General features: G+C 37.2%; 1 protein-coding gene across 1 annotated transcript in view; it reads right to left on the bottom strand.

Moving 5' to 3' along the window:
• The window catches only part of TRAPPC9 (trafficking protein particle complex subunit 9), a 359,903-nt gene that overhangs the window by 278,965 nt on the left and 63,764 nt on the right, over positions 1-17,174 (bottom strand). Inside the window, exon 17 of the mRNA XM_010225586.2 lies at positions 10,737-10,861. Coding sequence (XP_010223888.2) covers positions 10,737-10,861 — 125 coding nt within the window. The remainder of the gene's footprint in view (positions 1-10,736; positions 10,862-17,174) is intronic.

The raw sequence follows: 17,174 nt of genomic DNA, 5'->3' as shown, positions 1-17,174 counted from the left end.
AGGTGCCAATCCTGCCGTCACACTGAAATGCCCTCTTGAATAAACATCCGAGGAGGGGTGTCACTGCATTTCCAAGCATGAGGACTGACATTCACATCGCTTCTAACCAGATTGCTTTCCAAAGGCCAGGGACATAAATAGACCCAGCTACCTAAGCACGTATTGGCACTGTTCACATTTTAACATGACTTTGTTGTCAAAATAGCAATACAGACCTGTGTAAGGCTTCCAGCCATAATCTCTTCTTCTAAGTTCCTAGACCAAAGGAGTAGAGTAAAAACAAAAACCAAAATCAAATGAAAATATGTGTGGGTTTTCTGTTTTTTTTTTTTTTTTTTTCCTTCTTTTTAATGTGTGCTTTCTGACAAGTGCGTTCAGCTCACACACAATCAAATTAATTTTGCTTGGCTTTTTATTAAGAATAAAAGTCTTTACTTGAAGGAAAAACCCTCATTCTCCCTGCTAGAGTATAGTTTTCTTTCCACTTTGTCCCCCAAGTATTTATTAAGGATGCAGGGTAGCAATTTGACAGAGAGGATATGATCATTAGCTGCTAGAAAGTCCTGAATAAATGTTAGTGGTAAGATAGGGTGGATTCCTGAGAAAGAAAAGAGCAGTAACCACAGTTGTTTTAAGAATATGGACATTGTTTAATTGTTTAGCAGATAACAGGCAAACAGTATTCAAATTCTAGTGAAACCCAACACTGATAGTTCAATGACATAGGCACAACCTTGCATACAAACAGACAAAGCATCCCTTGGATTAGGGACCACACATGCACTGGAGCCAAACATGGAGCAAAACTTAAGGTAACGCAGGTTTTTTTTTATTTATATATCCTGACACACCACGTTTGGTCCCAATTTCTTACTGAAAAGAGAGTGTACGTCAATGCAGTAGTCCAAAGTATTACAGGAGCATAATATACCTTGGAGACATACAGCCATCCTACCTCTCTTCACCTCAGCTTTCATTTCATATGGAATATGGGTTCAGTCAACCCATACTGTTCCAGAAACCCTCAGTCCCAAGGAAGCCAGTGCTCCACATACTGAAAACCCACACAAGTACAAAAAAATTCAAGTTATTCTTTCTGAGCTGTGTGTTGAGCTAAAATGAAAGACTGAATAGGAGTAAAAAAAATTAAAGAGATCTACTAGAGCTCCAAAGACATATCTACTCTTGTAAGCTAAGGAACAAGTTTTTTTTTAAAAAAAAAAAAAAGTTACCAAAATGAAGTTATCAAAGTCAGCAAAATAAAATGTACCTTCCTTTAAAGCAGGAATGAAGCATAAAAAAAGAAGAAAAAAAAAATGAAACATGGTTAGAAAAACTGTGAAATTCTGTTGGGATTTAATGCTGCAAGACACTCCTATGCCAATCCACCACATTTGTTTAGGTTAGTGCAAGACTAACACTTCAGTGTGTCTGACAAAATCCTAATGAAATGTTTCACCACACTGCAGACATGAACCGTTTGAGCAAACAGGATTCATCTTTCCCCGTTCTGCAACATTTTGAGGTTTTCTCAGAGAGCAAATTTGCAAAGGACATTTTCCACCACTTTTCTAATCCCCAGACCAGAGGGCTTTTGTTTCCAAAAGCAGGTTTGCTTTTTAGAAATTTTGGACAGTCGGTAGGGAAAGCAGCCTGGAAAACAGCTGAGCAGGTTCCTCTCTTGAGAGATGCAAGAAGACCCCAGGCACATTTTACCTCTCTCTGACCACAATTTAATCTTGATCTACTGAGAAGACTCCAAAATCTTTTTACTTCTTGGTTCTCTTTGCAGGACCATCAATCTAAAATAGGGCAGCATTGTGTTTACCAGACCAAGTATTTTATAACAGTCTTATACTAATGGAAATAAAAAACTTTGGATTAAAAATATATCATCGTCAAGATGTCTGCTTCAAGAGCAAGCGTTCAAAAAGATTGTCATTTTTTCTTTCTCTCCCCTCCTCCTCCTTTTTTTTTTTTAAGCATATCAGGATGGCCTATTTTTAGCACTAAGCTTATGTTTGCCCACTATTTTAGGTGGTTCTTAACTCACGCTCATACTTGAATGTACTAAAATATATAAGAAAAATGGTTTTGAACCCTACACTGAATGACTTCCTTATGTTGTAGTCTAGGCACAACCGTTATGAACTATATAGGGCAATTTTCATGACTCTTGAAAGGAGGTCAAAAATAAAGATGCTAAATGAAAATTCACTACAAATGCAATTCTTGACTGCCTTCCAGTTCCATTTGGTATTCTTTTCTGTAGCCTTAAAAAGCCAAATGCTCACGTGGCTTGATTTTCTTTCTGAATAATGTCTGTACGTTGAGCAAACACGGAGAAGGGAACATGTGGAAAACTGACTTTCACACATGACGCTAGTGCAGGGACTCAACAGATGGCAAGATTCCTGAAAAAGAAAGGCAGGATTTTCTACATGGCCAAGTACTTCAATGAGCAAAAAATACTGCAGGAGTGCTGAAAAGAGATAAATAATCAGAAGGCTGAAAAGCTCCCAGCAGCTTAATTATAAAAGCACTAACAAAGGCAGTTCTAGAAATGGTTTTACACCCACTATTAAAGTTTGCTCTCATTTGCTCTCCAGTTGTAGCTATTCCCTTCTATCCTTGGCTGGAGCAAGAGCTCTCACTGTTGACCAAAGGTGGCTGCCAAGCACATAGATAAAAACATTTGGGGAGAGGGTTTGGTTCACCCAGAACACTGCAGCAAAGTATCGGACCAAGAAAGAGGAGAAAAACATAGGCAGAAATGGGCGTAGATAATTACCCACTGGAAACAAGCATCTGGCAGGGGAGAAAGCCAGAAATGGGTTTGGGAACTAATAAAATAACAGGATGCTACGCAGCAAAAATACCTCATGTTGAATTTCTCCAGCAGCCAAGATAGAGCGTTTGGGGATTTTTAGAGGATAGAGTTGAGTTTTTTATTATTATTTATCTTGTTTTATTTTTAAATGCAGCTATTCCTTCAGGATTCCATTTCTCCTCCTCCTCTGAGAGGACCATTACACCCGACATACTTCCAATTCTACTTTTTGTAGTGATCTTGGATAAGTCATCTATTCGTTCTGGACTGTCAATCACTACAAAATTTATTAATTTTATAATATACAGAGGTAAAAATTGCTTTTTACTTACATTTACATAGCACATAATAAAGAAAAAAGAGTAGATTTTTAGGAACTGTCATAATCCAAATAAAGCTGCTTGTATAGAACTTGAAATGTGCTGCTTAGTTTGCTGATCATTGTGTGCAGACATAACTGTAATATTAATAAAACCAGTACACAGAAATTAACTATTGCCATTAAGTAATCTAGAAGCCTCTGTGCTCCAAAGAGTCACTTCATTAAAGAATATGCTTTCTAATTACTTCTTGTCATTTATCTTTCACTCTTGTTAATACCTATTTTAGCTAAATCAATGATCTGCTTTAAGAGTCCCAGGTTTAAAATCAGCTACTCTTCATGTGGCCTCCAATTTTAGAAATATAATTCTAGATGCTTAATGCTGTGTGTAGAGACTCAGTTATGCTGAATGGCTCCAGCTGATGCACATCCAAAGGAGTTAGCACTTATTCTAATAAATCTCCAAAATACAGATCTCCAAGTCAAAGGATATAGAAAACATGTATCCTCTAAAAGGAAGATTTTTTCCTCTGTAGTAGTAGTAATATTTCCTCTGCTATGGTCTACCATTGGAGAAGAGACTTTTTATTCCAGCTATACTTAGCAACATTAGGAATTCATTTAACTTTAAATGTATACCTACATAAGGTTATTTCTAAACCAACTGCAGAGAAAAATCATCACTCCTTTCCATCCCACAACGAAATAGCATCTCAAAACTCCTGAACTTCCACCTCTTCACATAATAATAGATTTCATTATCTCTTTTTCCTCTCACGCCATCAGTCAGTCAGCCCAACAGGCAGCAAAAAGAGTAGTTTAGCAGCAATGTACAGAAACAAGTTTCACAAACTGTCAAAAAAATGATGAGTTATAACTCGTACCTATTTTATGTAACAATATTATGAATAGCTTTTTTTTTCTTTCATTTTACTTTTTCTCCTCTTTTACTAGGATTTTTCTCTCCTCTTTTTCACCCTTCTAGATCCTCTTTCTTTTCAGGGGGAAAACGAAGGCTTTTAAAGACAGGGTTGGCCTACTTTGACTAATGAAGAGTCAGACTTCACCACTGAACAAGTAGAAAGCTAACATGATATTATTCTTACTATATGAAGATATAAAGCCTTTGTTAAAGCTTGATTGTATTGGTTCTGTAGCTGTTTTTGCTGATACTGATAGAAAATTTTAAACAAATAAATAAAAGCCAGAATTCTCCTCGGCAATCCCTCAACCAGAATATTAAGCCAAGTACAAAATTGCCAAGTATGACATTTAAAACTTCTTTTACCCCATTAGCAGTAAATGTGGAGCTTGCTGTGATGATTATCCAGTCATTCCCTAGGTGAAACCTAACTTGGTAAAGCAGATTCTGATGTGCCCTTTCAAAACCGGCTTCACATCAATTACCACAATCACATTCTGCGCTTCCAGTCTCCTCTGCTGAAAACCTGCAGCACTTGACCTACTCTTTTGAAGTCCCTACAGTGATAAATTACTAAACTTCATTCCCTTTCTCATACTCCTGGGCATGGCAGCTATTAAGGCGGTCACTTTTAGCACATCTTCTGTTTATTTAGCTATCTAAAGATCCAGCTTTTCTATTAAGATGCACTCTAGCTCCTTCGGCACGTTGCCCAAAACCCTCCATGCCTAAACGTGATCTGTGCTTGGAAGAAGAAATTAAGAATTTTTCAAGCATTAAGTGACTGGAAAAAATTACCAATGCAAATTTTCTTGCAGAATTATTTATTCTCAAATATAGAAGGAAAAAAAAACCTGATCTACATATAAAAGTACAGAAAAAAAGGTGAGCAACTTTATTCAGAATTGTTAGTCTCAAGGGACACAGCTCCACTCTATAGCAAGAGGATTTTCCTGGAGTTGAATAGCAATGTCAAGGATGCAATGGGTGACTCCTTCAGCAAGACCTCTGGTGTTCATGCAGTCTATTCCTGTTCCCATAAGCTCTGTTCATTGTGTTGAGGTCAATTTTAATTTTTCTCTATTCGTCTCCAGTCAAAATGAGGGACAGATGGATAAAGTGGGTTTCCTATAGGCAATTGTACCTGCTGCAACTATCCCTGATGGGATATTTGACTGAGTATAAGACCTCACACCTTGTTCACTGAGTGACAGTGAATAAAAGCCTTGAGAAAACAGTGCAAATAGACAGGCAGATAGTGATTTTATCCAAACTCTGCTATCAAAGGAAGGCAAAATTTTAAGGATTTCTTCATGGCTCATAAATTGCAAAAACAGAAGTACTCCAAGTTGTAATCCATTCCGAATTGAAATTGTAGCTACTGCAGTGATAGCATTCAACATAGAATACCAGATGAGATGAATTAATTGAATTCATTCAAAACGAGAAAAGGCAGCAATTTTATTTTTCCTGTGTCACTGGGGAAAAGTACTTTGGTAAAATACTTTCCTCGTGTTCTGAGGGAGAAGCATCTCCAGGGCACAAGACAGCGTTCATTCCTCGATGCAACAATTTGCACAGGAGAAGGAGCACTGGGGAGCAGAGTGCTGAATACCCAGCAAGCTATTTATAGAACAAAGAGCTCCTAAAGGAATAAAATCAGCTGGCAAACAGAGCAGGGGAGTCGGAGGATTTGGATCCAGACTGTTCAAACTGCAGATTTTCATCCAAAAGCAAATCATACACAAATTTTGCGTGGTATATCTAATGAACAAGAATCACAGAATGCAAATCTCTCTCTTTTTCAATTTTTATTTTATTTTTTTTCAGAACAAACCCATTTTTATTGTTCTTTCACAGGAGCAATTGCTATTTTTGGCCAGGAGAGCAGCATAAATAAAGCACCTCGCTGACAAGGCAAAGCTTGGTCTGGCTCCCTGCCAAGCAGAGACCAGCAAATAGGACTGGTCTTCAGGGCCACAGCTCACAAATCACACTTAACTAATCAAAAAAAAAAATGATGATGTTAGAAGTAACAAACTTGGGAAGTGGAAGCACTTTGACTTGGATTTCTACATAATTATTGTCTCTTTTACAGGCTTGATGAGTTATTAGTGAAATAAAGACCCAGAGTTGGCTCTTCCCCCTCCTTTTTTCTTTCGTAAAACCTCATGAGCATAATAATGGAGAGCAATGATCCAAGAATAATTCAAAAAAAAAGTATTTTTAAAACCAAAATATGGTACCGTGATAGTCTCTTCCTCAGCATGCATGAATTCACAAAAGCATTTTACACCCATATAATGCTTTTTACATTATATGAATGGTCTAGCTACACATACAACATTGGTATGACAACGCCAATAGAAAAGACAAGTCAGGGCCAAGGCATTTCCAGGCATATTACTCAATTCAAGACTCTGTAGAAGCAGAACATCTAACATGGGCCAAGCTTTCATGCTCAAGACCTTCCTCCTAAATTCACATTTAGGCAAATAAATAAGCAAATAAATCCAAATTTAAAAAGTAAGTCTCCCACTAATTTCACGAGGATCTAGATCCTTAAAAACTTATTCTGTGCAAAGGCCTAAATATAAAAGAATAGAGTTAAGGCTTCCATTTTGAGCTTAAAGCATCACCAAAATAAAGTTTGTCCCAATTAACAGCATCCCACTAAGAGAGCATAGCCTGAGGGCTTTATGGACAACATACAAAAAAGTCTCATGTCTCTTTTTAATAAACTATCAACTGAATTAGAAAAGATACATCAAAAATAGTGCTTATGCAGCTCCACATTTTATTCTCACACTTCCTATACAGTATGCATATATCCCTATACAGTATAGAAATGCAGTACTACTTGTAGATTACTTCTAACTCTTTTTATTCACTTTAACCCCTTGAATGCCAGCTCATGCACAGCAGGCAGAGGCAAATCCTCTGGAACATACAGGTCTGAAAATAAGTATTGGTCCACAGAGACCTATTTATATTATAGACAACCCCATAGTCTGCGATGCAACTGGTCATTAATGATTAGCAATGGTAAACATCTTAAGATGAAAAAAAAGAAATCCACAACAAACTTTCAATATTTTCTTTCAAGTAAAGAACCTCCATCTCAATTTTTGATTTCTTCTTTTGGCAGATTAGGGCCATGCAGCATTTCCTACTCCCATAGTATTCATGTGAAAGAAACCATGAACACTGTTGAACCAAGACGTCTTGGCAGATAACTAGTATTGAGAGAGAGAATGATACTTGTTTAACTTCTTCTGCAGCTTTTGCATTCAGGCATGGAGGAATTGAGTATCTAAATATGATCTAGTGTTACTCAAAAAGCAACTAAGTCAGCCCTAAAACAAATTATTTTGTGTACCAGTATAACAGCAATGCAGAGCTTCAACTGCAGCATTCACGTACCCAGCGATGACTACGGTTTTTAAGCCAACAGTTACCACAACTACTCAAAGTGAACAGTAGAGAAGAGTGTATCCGACCATAATACTACACTGTGATATTCCTCCCAGCTTGAGGGGGTAAGCAAGCACTATCATGGGGCTATAAGGCATTTTTTATACTGAATTTATGAGCTCATTATACCAACAGTCGTTCTCAGAAGCCAGCGACTGGTTTATTAGCAGATAGCCTGGGGTAAAATTGAAATCATAGACTGGAGGAAGGTCAAGCGCAAAACACTGCCAATATTCAGTATGCTGACACTTTGAAGCACAAAAAATTTAAGTAAAGCAAGTTGGGAAGGAAGACTTAAGCATCACTGTTATAAGTACCTAAATAGGGACATTTCAGGAACAGTAATAGGAACAACACTGATTTATAGCAATTTTCATTTGCAAAGATTCACTTGCTTTCGAAGACTAGCTTATGCACATATGGGATTGAAAAATAACTACTTACCCTGAAAATTCACAACAGACACCTATTGCTAGAGCATAAATGACAGCAGAGCTTTTGCACAACAGGTTTAAGCTTTCACATGCTTAAGGTTTTGCTACAAATGTTTAAGGTCTGTCTTGTTTCTTATCTTAAAAACTCCCACTTGCTCTTTGCATTAGTCCTTGTCAAACCGCTTTAATTAACTTGACTATTACAAGGCAAACCTTAAAATGTAGTCAAGTAATCACCAAAGGGCACTGGGCAGGACGCAGGCAAGAGCCAACAGGTTCAGAACTGTTCTGTGGCAACAGAAGGAAACTGAAATATGTTCTGTGGGGTTCTGGGTCATTCAAAAAAAAATCATAAACATGAAATATTTTTGAGATTCAGGGTCAAAGGGAATGTTGGATCATCTCTGTTATATATCCCAGATGGCTAAATTTCAGACAGCAATGTTCCTTCTTTGCGAAGGAGCATTTACCAAGAGTCATATATTCTGAAGGATATGTGGTATGGATTCAAGCGAATCAAAACTGAAAACACAGCAAATCTGCCAGAATCCAGCCAAGAAAACTAGACGAGAATTTTCATTGTATCTTTAATGACCAATTTACTCAATTATTCACAATAACTGCCTGATTTTTTAATTGGAATTTGTGTGGCTTTTATTTTAAGCTGCTGGTTCTTGTCATGTGTTTTTCTAGGAGACTAAAGAGCCCTGTCACGATAAGTAGGCACAAGTAAACACACAGTAATGAGCAGAAGACGTAGACAGCTCAAGAAAAAGCTGAATTTAATACCTGATCACAGAACAGCAACAAGTCAAACATGACGCAGTACTCTAAAGACAAATACATTGAATTATGACATGTGGTTTCTTCTCATCTTTTGGGTTATACCAACTGTGTATGTCCACATACACGTGGACTTTATCATGCAGACAGACTGGTTGGTCTGAAAAGTGCTTCTGAGATGTTCTAAGTAGGTCTGAAATTCACCAGCATTTTTAATTCATCCAGATCAAAGCACCGATTCATAGTAGTTTAATTGCTACAAACTGGGATGTGACTGTTATCTACAAATATAGCAATGTGGTAAATACAAAAACTAAGATTTTTAAAAAAGGAGATATGTTAAAATGATATTAGCCACGACAGTAAGTTACCCTGCAGAAGGGGAGCCCCTCACTGGGCTTTCTTCTTGCCTCATCCCTAACGAGCAAAGTTTACAGATCTTGGAAGAAACCAAATCATACTTTTATCTGATGAATTTCACTTGTAAATATGTGATCTTATCTTACTATAATTCAAGTAACTAGAAACAAATTTTGTAGGCTTCCTCCAGAGCTTTACCTTGTTGGATGTTTCAGCATGTTTCTCCTATGGATTCTCTACAGATTTTCTCTACCAAACACACTTGACCAAAAATGCAGTGCTGGTGAATAAGCCACTCTTAGAATATATATCTAACACAGTTAAGTGTTAACTTCAAGTTATGGGAGGTGAATAATAGTCATATAAGCCAGGCTCAGTACACGGGGGCTCCTTAGCAAATGTGTTTTTGACCACCTGCTTTGTGTTTCAATCACAAAATATCAATTAATTAAGTCAAAATGCATCTCCAAAACCTAAAGAGGAGAATCAAATACATGTGTGTTTCCACAAGGCAGCTTCTCTGTACGCCGCTGAGAACAAGTTCTTGCTCTGCGGCTCTCCAACACCCTTGTAACACCATCACACAGATCAGTGTAAGCGTGTATGTTCATGGTTGCCAGGGCAACTGGCTGACAAGCAAAAACTGCTCAAAATTACTTTTTTTTCACGTATTTGGTGCACTGAGAGTCTACATTTTTATTCCACTTTCAAAAAAAAATTCCCCTGGCCTCCCCAAATCAAAAGTTTTAAATAGGACAGAAGTTCTTGCTTCCATATAGTTCTAAATTTAATTTAAAACCCATGCTGTCTTTTCTGTATACAACCCAGATCTTTTTTCTCAATCATATTGATTCATATTGCTGAGAAATTGGAAATACCTCACCATGCCATAAAATACCTGAAGAAGCTTTGCTAGTATTTTATTAGCTCTCAAATGCTATCGCTATCATTTTGTAGTGGAGAAACGAGCAGTGATGAGTTAGAGTACTAATGGCCCAAAAAGAAACATATTGACAAATAAAACATGTTTATCAATCGGAGTTGTAAACAACCTAACAGCAAAGAGAGCAAGTTCAGATGCAAAGCGAGATACAGCAAAGGAAACAAAGCTACTGTTTGAGTCTCTGCCAAAAATACAAGTCAAATATTGCAGCATGCAATGTAATACTCGTTAAACTCTGATGGAACATATTAATGCAGAAGACAGATCCATAAAGGAAATGTATCAAATATTGAACGGCATGCAAAGCATTCACCAAAAACATGTAAGATTAAGTCCCCTCAAATGTTTGCAAGGTGTAACTCCTTCAATGCAAGGAAGTCAACAGCTCCTAAAACCCACATCCCTACAGAGGATTTTGTATCAAGAAAAGAGCATGAGGTGAAGCACCACCAGATGCTTGGCTAGACCCTACCTACAACCAGCACATCTGCTCTTGGGTTACTTTTTTGTTGGTTTTAACATAACAATCCAAACACATATCAACTATTTAAAAAAACAAGAAAGGAAATACTTATGAGGAAAAGGATCCTTTATTTTGTAAATCAAAAAGCAAACCATAGTGCAGCACAATGAAAACCTAATCTTTCATTTCTGTTGGTGCCACTTACCTTCACATGACTGAAATCACCAGCTTTGCTGCCTTCTGATGGATTGATGGGTTTGGTCTCCACTCGTGGCTTGACAACCTGTCGGAAAGGACTGGAAAGTGGAAGTCCACTAACGCTGATTCCATCTAGAAGAAGAAGAAATGAGATCAGTTTACTTTTTTTCTTTCAAATATTGTATTTTATTCTTATAAATCTACACTTGTTTTACCAAAAAGAAGAAAAATACTCAAAATGAAATATTGTCATTCAAAACAAAAAATATTTACAAAATAATAATTATTATACTCTGCTCTAAAAGACTAATAAAACAAAAATATAGCTAAAACTTGATGAAGTTCACAGGAAAAGGAGGAAACTGCATGTGAAATATCACAATAGAGGTTTCAAAGAGTCCATAATTCAAAACTAATTTTAATATTTACAATATTGCAGCACAATAGAGAAAGACACAAGTTTGTGCTTCGCGATGGCAGGGACCACACCAACTACTTAATATCTTTGACAAAACATTTGTCATTTTCATGACAAAATGTCCCCAATAGCATCTGCTCAATCAACCCAGAGCATTTAGAGCTCTTCAGAAGGCCAATCGCCCTTCCAGAATCCAATGAAAGATGGAATCACATGCACTGACATGCTGCAGACTTGAGAAACAATTAAAAGTTCAAATACATCTGAACTTACTGAACATGTAGGTGATGGCTTTAATATTATTGAAATTAATAACATTATCTTCTAAAAATCCATCCTATTTTCATTTTCTATTCATCCTATTCTTTCATTTCAAAGTCTAATGCAATCAATGCTGTATTTGAAACTTTTTGCTTAAAGATAGTGGCACTCAAAAGTTTCTTTCAGCACAGAGTCCAGGACCAAGCACTTTGTTGCACTTACAATGACTCACCTCTTCACAACTGACTTCACAAGGAGCCTCTTTTGCCACAGGATAAAAAATAATTAATGTTTTCCTACCGGTGATTATTAAGCCCTTTTGCTTCTTTGATAGGCAGCAAAATATTAGATATTGTCCAGCTCCTTTACAGTACATTAAATTGGAAAGGCCAGCACAGACTGGGGAAACACATTTTTAATGGCAATTGTGCACTGCAGAACTGAGCAATCATAGAAAAAAAAAAAGGCAATTGAGAAGTTATAAGATCCTCAGTGAACTAGCTCACCAGAAGCTTTCAATTATTCCATATTTATACCACATGAGTTTTCAGAGCGTAAATACAATTTGTTTTCTTTTGCAATGTTTTGAGCTTTTATTTATTTTTATATTTATTTTTAAATATATTTTTAAATATATTTTATATTTTATTTTATTTATTTAGGGCTTTTATTCCTTCGTCACAGCTTTGCTTTAATCATCCGTCCTGTCAAATGGACGGCTTGAGCGGTCTTTTACCATTTAAAAAAAAAAAAAAAAAAAAAAAAAAAAAAAGATCGTCTTGCTGTTCTGTCCAGAAATCCTTCTAATTTCTGCAATCCACATTGGGTATTTCCATGGAAACAGCACATAACCAACACTTTTTCCACAGTAACTGGAAAAAAGAAAAGCATCTTGCTTTTCCAGCATCCCGGTCCTTTCTGTTGTAATAAGGCAAAATCTCTGCAGACAAAATCTCTTCCCTCAAATGTTACATAAATTGTCAATTTAACTTCATCAGCTGCCTTCACAGCACACTACACTGAAGAAACCCACACATTTTCACAGGCGAACGAGGAAAATTTTACTAACGCAGTTAAAGTTGTCGGTTCACAAGGCAGCACCCGCAGCAGCTCCCAAAGGAGCTGCCGTAAAAACTTTGCCCCTGCTCTTCCGACACCTCTTGGCCCCAGTGGCTGCAATACTGTTTTGCACAACGTTCACTGAACTTAGCCAGTTGACAAAAATATGTATTTTTTCTTAATAAATCTGTAGCTAGAGAACTCCCGAACAAGCTTTCCACTGAAGCCACAAAATCCTAAAGCCCTCTGTATCCTAAGGCACTCTACAGGTAATTGGCAATACAATGTTAGACAAGATGCAAAACACTAAGATTTTTATTTAACTTTATCCTTTGCAGAAGAAATTATTGCTTATCCTCAAATAGCCGCACAACTCACCTATTGCTCTTTCCTAAAAATGGGAGAAATACTTAATACTAAAAACTATCCCAACACTCTAGCAACTTCTTTCTTATCTGAGTGCTTTTGGTGTGTGATACAGCAAGCAAAGCTACTTGCCAGAATGTTTCAAAATTATGCAATTCTGGCATAAAATATCATTCTTAAAAACTAAATGCACACTCAACCCTTTTGTTTATTTTGTCAATCTTGGGGTGAAAAAAAAATCCCCGACTTCATTACTTGACAAAAATTTCAGCCTACTGCTAGGCAAGAGTTCTCAATAATATTGTAACACTTTTGAAGTCCTTTCAGCCACAGAAAAAGGGTCAGAACAGTTCAAGATCAGAGACAGACTATGTCTACTCAACAGGGACATGCCTGTCTTCCTCAAAATAAAACATTAAACTTGCAGCCTACTTGTAGCATACACTAATGTTGCAATTTCTGGCTCAGTTAAATTGGTACTTTTTTTTTCCTCATTATAATTTGCTCAAGGTGTGCAATGGAATGAGCACCTAGTCAAGACTTCATCTCATCTGAGGAAAATAATAATATTTAATAATAGCCAATAGCCAACTAAGGGTTCCTTCCGGCGGACGACAAACCACCTAAACTAGTGTTGGGAAGTTAAACTTGGAGTAAGGAAGAATATCAAAAAAAGAAGCAAATAAAGTGTAAGGAAATTCATAATCATAGACTGGAAACTACTTAGGCACATGCCATTAGGCACCACAATAAAGCACCTCAGCAAAGAAGGAGCATGATAGGACATTTATGGGATGATGGGACAATTAATCCATATGTTCCATTAATCAGTTTATTACTACTTGCCTCACTGCTGTCCTACCTATTTATTTTGCAGAGATTTGCCTGCACTATTTCTCCTGACACTTACATAAAGGTCGGTACAACTGATGCTGGCTATCGTCTTATGGCTCCTTACACACTATAAAAAATAAGAAAAAAATACATATACCAGGCAAATTATGAGGAAAATTAGATTAAAAAGCAACTGGAAGAGCAAAAGGATTACTATCTTCAGCACTATGAACAATGCTTTAAAAAAAAAATCTATAAGGACAAATCCTAAAAATCTGTAAGGACAAGTTCAAAACCAGATGGTTCTAGTTATACCTCTTCTATAAGTGATATATGTGTAGGGATATTCTAAGTGGCCACAAACTAATTATGAAACCAAAGCATTTAATTTAATCAGAAATGCAACAAAAATGTTGAAGATCAGAGTTTTCAGAAACAGGCTCTTGCTTTTCTGCAGCTTCCCCAGGGAAGGGGAGACCCATGGCACACATTTGCTTCTCTGGTATCATGAAACCAATTATTTTCTTTGATGAGTTTACGAATTTGATATCCTTGCATTCATCTTTATGCTTCCTATATGCAGAATGAACACTAACATTTTTACATAATGAAGAACTTATTACAGACTCATTCATTTACTCTGCAAAATATTATCTGCACATAGGCTTTTTTTTAAATGACCATTTCCACTGGCAAGCTACCATTTATAACGCAATCCAAAGACAGCAAATTTATCCTATTTAGTAGAGGGGAGGCACGGGATTTCAGAAATCAGGTTATAATGCCTGGGAAGGAGAATTCACTGGCATTGTGTGAGCATCTGGTTCATCTCTTTGAATTAACAGGTCAGAAAGACCTTAACACTGAAGCTCCTTAAGCCTGGCTGTACCAAGTAAAGACAGGGCTGGCTCTTGTTTTGCTCAAATCCATGTGTCTTTAGAAGACCGGCCTGGTTGTTCAAATGGAGAATTTCCAAAAAGCAAATCAAGATAACTCTAGACTTTCTGAATATGAAATACAAGTCTTAAATAGACTAAGACGCTAAACAATTCCATTGTCTTCATCAAATCCAATGATATTTTAATAATAGCAGTTGGTGACCCCAAATTCTCACCACGATCACATTCAGACTCAGTCCCAGCACTATAATCTAGGTTTAGAGATGCACAAAATGCATACAGAAGTCACTATGCTGAAGGAGATCGTGTGTAGCAGAGGATTTTGATCTCAGGGATGACGATCGCAGATTTCTTGATACTCTCAAGCACGCAGTATTAAAAAAAAAAAAAGTCTGTCTGCAATTTCTCACTGATGTCATGCAGGAAGGAGTTCATAATGGAAGCAGAGCACAAGGCTACGTTAGAGTGAAAACAGCACAAAAAAGCAACAGAAGTTTTAATTTCCCACATCCCAGCACAAGAATCTGATGCATATGGCTGGTAAGAGAAGTTCTTTTAACTTTCCTTCTACTGCCTTTTTTCACACCCCCTTTTGCCCAATACAGACTGCCAAAATAGAGCTGGAATCAGATTCGAGCAAGTGCTTGTGACAGGAAGATCTTAGTGTACTTCAGTCTGCACGTGCAGGAGGGTAAAACTGCATCCTCAAATCGTGCTATTCTAGCAAACTGATCCAAAACAAGGAAAAATATAAAAGAGTTCGTGGCCTTGCTCACTCCTAGCCACTTGCCTTCTCCAAGCTGAAGCTGTCACAGTCCAGGTGAGCACACGCGTGGACACGAAGCAATTTCTTTATTTGAACCACTATTCACTTACGTGTCTGCATCAATTTTAATGAGAAAGGGCTGGAATTTTGCAGGCAATTAAGAGTCTTTGGGAATTCCATCACTGCTTCTTGAGGCAGTCTACATAGATAATTTAAATGCTGAGGTTCTTACATACAAAGTCCCCAAACTGTTCTTAGTCACTCTGAATGGATGTCAGACACGGCGGACACCTCCAAAGGGCACTGCTGCCACTCAGTTGTGCTTCTTCTCAGCCAATTCAGTTACACAAACTTTGACCATGAAAGGGGAAAACTGCATAGAATTTTAATAGAGGACAAGCTAAGTCAGTTAAAGCCAGTTTCAAACTGTACATGAAAAGAGATTTCTCATTCTGAGAAAAAAAAAAAAAAAAAAAACGTCACTGGACCTGTTATGAAAGACTGAAAAATGACTGTGGTGCTTTTTATATGATTATTATCCAAAATTATTTCTCTAAGGTGTATTGCTGTCTGTCTGAGCACAGAGATAAGGCAAAGGAGACTGAAAGCTGGTCATGAAAATCCAAAAACAAGAGCAGAGAGAGGGAAGAGAGAGAGTGAGCAACTTTGAGAGGCTGTAGAAGGTCCTTGTGAGATTTAATGATGGGGCAATACAATGTCAAGTAAAATTCAGTATAAATTAATGGGGAAAAAACAATCCTGACATGTGAAACAATAGGTTCTCATCATTACGAGGCAGGAGCAAGACCTTGGAGTTATAGCTCACAAGCCACCAACTCCATGCTGGAGTGGCCAAAAGAGCAAATTATAAGCTGTGTGTTAATGTAAGGGAAGCAACAAAGAGCAAAATACAGAATATCTTTAGGTCACTGATGAAATCCATAGATCACACACCTCACCAGGACTGTGTGTAGGACTAAGCTGCTCTCAAGAGCACAGAATGGAAAAAAAAAGAAGATTCGAAAGATAGAAGAACTGAAAGGAATTAGGCTCAAAGTTGACAAAAGGACTAATTTAGCTGTGGATCTTCTTGTCTCAGGATGCTGTGCAGAGCTCCAGGGAGTGACTGGAAAATTTTATTAAAGAGAAAGCCAGGGAGAATGAGTAACTACAGAGAAACCATGTCAGGCTCAGGAAGTTCCTCAGATGACAACAGTTGGAACCCACGAGCAGTAAGGGAAAGCAGGACGATTGCTCTCAACTTTCCCTATATTCTCTCCTACATGTCTGATCTTAGCCATTATTACAGCCAGGATATTGCACTAGATGGACATTTGATCTGATCCTGCACAGTCACCTGTGTGTTGTTGCTTCCTTTAATCTAGAAGGACACCTAACACTTTTCTTTAGCAGACAGTGTACATCAACACATAAAAATCACATCAGCAATTCTGATCAACGACTTAATTTACCTTCCAATTGAATAACTACCATCAGAAATATCTGTAATTTATCTCTTTGTGCCATAGGCCACTTACAAACAGCGTAAAAGGAAGCAATTTCAGCATCAAATGACTCAAGATCAAAGTAACACACACCCCAGGAAGGGCACTACTTTTAAAAGACAAAAGTATTCTGCTCATCACTGAAAATCTGGGATTTAAAGAGAAAGGTATCATAGCTACCGTACATTTAACATTCATACTGTCAAAGTCGTTGGCTTTGCTAGCATGTTATAGATGAACATATCAAGATCTTACCTGCTTCTTTAGAAAGTACAAGATACTTATGAAATGTTTATGAAATTTTAAAATCTATTTGGAAAAGGTGCATAAACCATTA

Source organism: Tinamus guttatus, unplaced genomic scaffold (assembly GCF_059628265.1).
Source record: "Tinamus guttatus ecotype Peru unplaced genomic scaffold, ASM5962826v1 Tinamus_guttatus_pri_ptg000038l, whole genome shotgun sequence".
Classification (NCBI taxonomy): Eukaryota; Metazoa; Chordata; class Aves; order Tinamiformes; family Tinamidae; genus Tinamus; species Tinamus guttatus.
This window is presented reverse-complemented; position numbering and strand designations above follow the sequence as displayed.